At 32.7% G+C, this 2,859-nt stretch overlaps 1 protein-coding gene across 1 annotated transcript in view; it reads right to left on the bottom strand.

Annotated features, from left to right (window-relative positions):
- Positions 1–2,859, bottom strand: part of Sur (Sulfonylurea receptor) — a 16,709-nt gene that overhangs the window by 6,708 nt on the left and 7,142 nt on the right. The window contains 6 exon segments of the mRNA XM_018545883.1: positions 909–1,046; positions 1,154–1,415; positions 1,512–1,617; positions 1,757–1,990; positions 2,215–2,362; positions 2,449–2,627. Coding sequence (XP_018401385.1) covers positions 909–1,046; positions 1,154–1,415; positions 1,512–1,617; positions 1,757–1,990; positions 2,215–2,362; positions 2,449–2,627 — 1,067 coding nt within the window.

The raw sequence follows: 2,859 nt of genomic DNA, 5'->3' as shown, positions 1-2,859 counted from the left end.
CCCCCCCGCGACGCTGATAGATTTTCAGCATTGACGCATACATATTCACTACCGCAGTAATATCACTTAGTTAAATTGACAATCAATCTAACCAATTTTTGATGCCTATAGCATCTTATTAGATCTTAATAATATGTTGAAAGACATATATTAAAATTTAATATTAAAGTAATAATTTAAAATCTGTGAAAACTAAGATTGCGAAGAATATCACAAATTGGCGTTTCGTCCCGGTTTCCACTTGGACTCATCAGTAAGGTAATGTAGTGGGAGAAAAATGCGCTTTAATTACTTATTTAAAATATAAAAAACATTGTGAAGAATATCACTACGTCTACTAGTCAACAGAGGTCTATAGTCACTCATGCCATTTCTCGCAAGTGCTGAATTACATGAGTATTTGTTTATATAGAACTTCTTTCTAACATCTTCCCAGTCATCTAAGGTAGGCTCCCACTACATTACCTTACTGATGAGTCCAGTAGTGGAAGCCGGGACGAAACGCCAATTTGTGATATTCTTCGCAATCTTAGTTTTCACAGATTTTAAATTATTACTTTAATATTAAATTTTAATATATGTCTTTCAACATATTATTAAGATCTAATAAGATGCTATAGGCATCAAAAATTGGTTAGATTGATTGTCAATTTAACTAAGTGATATTACTGCGGTAGTGAATATGTATGCGTCAATGCTGAAAATCTATCAGCGTCGCGGGGGGGGACTACATACGCAGTATTCACACAATATAATAAACATTAACATCCTATTTACAAGACTCGATTAGGCATTACACTTTCTGAGATTTTTTTCTGATTGGTCCATCGAACGTTTTAAAGCATTTGTAGCAAGACTTTGATCACAGCCTTAGTTAAAGTTAATATATTAAGAATATAAAATAAAACCTGATGCGCAGCCGATAACAGCTCCAATTTATGTGTGATCATAATCACCGTTCGACCGTTCCTCAGCAAGAGCTTCTTGATACCGTGATCAAAAATCTGCTGTCCGACATGCTGATCTAACGCTGACAGTGGATTATCCTGCAAGCAATTTTTAATTTTTATCAGTACCTATATAAATTGTTTGCATGGAAAATTAACGTTAATAGTTTATTAAATTGAAGATATCAGATACACAGAAAACGAACCAGGAGGACGACATCAGCATCACTGTAAAGAGCTCGGGCTATAGTAACCCTTTGCTTCTGTCCGCCGCTCAAATTAATACCTCGTTCACCAATTCTGGTCAGATCTCGACCGGGAAGTATATCCACGTCCGGTTGAAGAGCGCACGCATGTAAGACGTTGCGATATCTTCGCGATCGATACGTAGATCCGAAGAGAATATTATCCTTTAAGGTTGCATTTTGAAGCCATGGCTGTCGCGCTACATAAGCAACCTTCAGACCCCTAAAAAGAAATGCGAGATATTTTTAGTCGATACAAATATATTTTCGTTATAAATAAGCTCTATCAGATTTATTTCTTCTCTCTTTTTTTAATTACTTAGTCCATTCAACACTTCCGCTTATTTTCTGAATCTCTCCTAAGAGTGCCAATAATAAAGAGGTCTTTCCACTTCCAGTTTTCCCCACTATTATCGTCAGTTGTCCTAAAAACACAAGCAGTCTTAATTTATTATATTTAAATCTAATTTATTAAAAAAAAAAAGAATAATGTATTTTAACAAAAATAATAAATTATTATATTATATCTATCTGATATCTTTGTTTCTAGCGTTATATATTTACCTCGCGGAAAATTAAGAGCGTCAATCATCAACATATTTTCGTCGGATCCCCAGGCGAAGGTACTTGATATGACTTTAAGGACAGATTCCGACACTTCCGTTTCTTTTTCAAATACAGTATCGATTGAAGAGTCAATTGGTAAACCAAATTCACGAAAGATACTTGATCGTGCATCTTCCTCGTCCTCTTCAATATTGTCCAGCGATCCAAAAGTTGTAACACTATTAATTGTTTCTGTCTTGTGAAGAGAATAATGCGTCGCGTCAATCTGAATTGTCGAAACAAATATATTCAATGTTCAATATAAATAAAATATGAGAAAGTACAATTGCAGAATTACATAAAATAATAAAAAGATATATATATTTTTAATTTAACCATCTTGATAACCTTCTTGTTTTTATACTTCAAACAATTATTTTGTACAATTAAAAATAAAGTAAAGTAATTTTAATGACTTCTTATTCAAAAAGTACTCACATTATTATCAGTGTATGAATTTGCTTTTAACAATATATTCGGTGTTGATTTATAATCGTTTGGCTCAGGGAGAATATTCACGATCTCTGGAAGCTGCAGAAACTCTTCTAGTCTTGTTGTAGAAATCTGCAACCGAGAAATAAGAAGGAATGTCTCAAATTTAAGAGGATGGTATTTAAAGAGTCATTTAACTCGAGAACTTTATACCTCACCATGGCATTGATGATAATCGGTACTATCACCGGAAAGATGAAGAGCGGCACAGTTAACTGTGAAAAGAGCGCGAGACTGGCAAAAACATTTCCCGCATCAAGATTTCGTTCTTCTAACCAGAAATAAATACCGAATGTGAAGAGAGTTACCAGAACGCAGAAGGCATGCGTTAGAAAGTCTGCAATAATAATACAATATATAAATTTACATTTCTCTGATTTTGTTCAATTAAATTATTAAAATATTTATTAAATTATAAAAAATTCATATTATAAAATGATCAATAGCAAACGAGATCTTGTTTTCTGCGCCAGATTGAAGCAATATAAAAGTCTATTATAATTAATAAACGTTTTAAGAGAAGAACGGAATTATATATATATATATATATATATATATATATATATATA

The sequence above is a fragment of the Cyphomyrmex costatus genome, unplaced genomic scaffold, assembly GCF_001594065.2.
Source record: "Cyphomyrmex costatus isolate MS0001 unplaced genomic scaffold, Ccosl1.0 scaffold505, whole genome shotgun sequence".
Lineage (NCBI taxonomy): Eukaryota > Metazoa > Arthropoda > Insecta > Hymenoptera > Formicidae > Cyphomyrmex > Cyphomyrmex costatus.
Note: the sequence above shows the minus strand (reverse complement) of the source record. Positions and strands in the feature narration are given on the sequence as shown.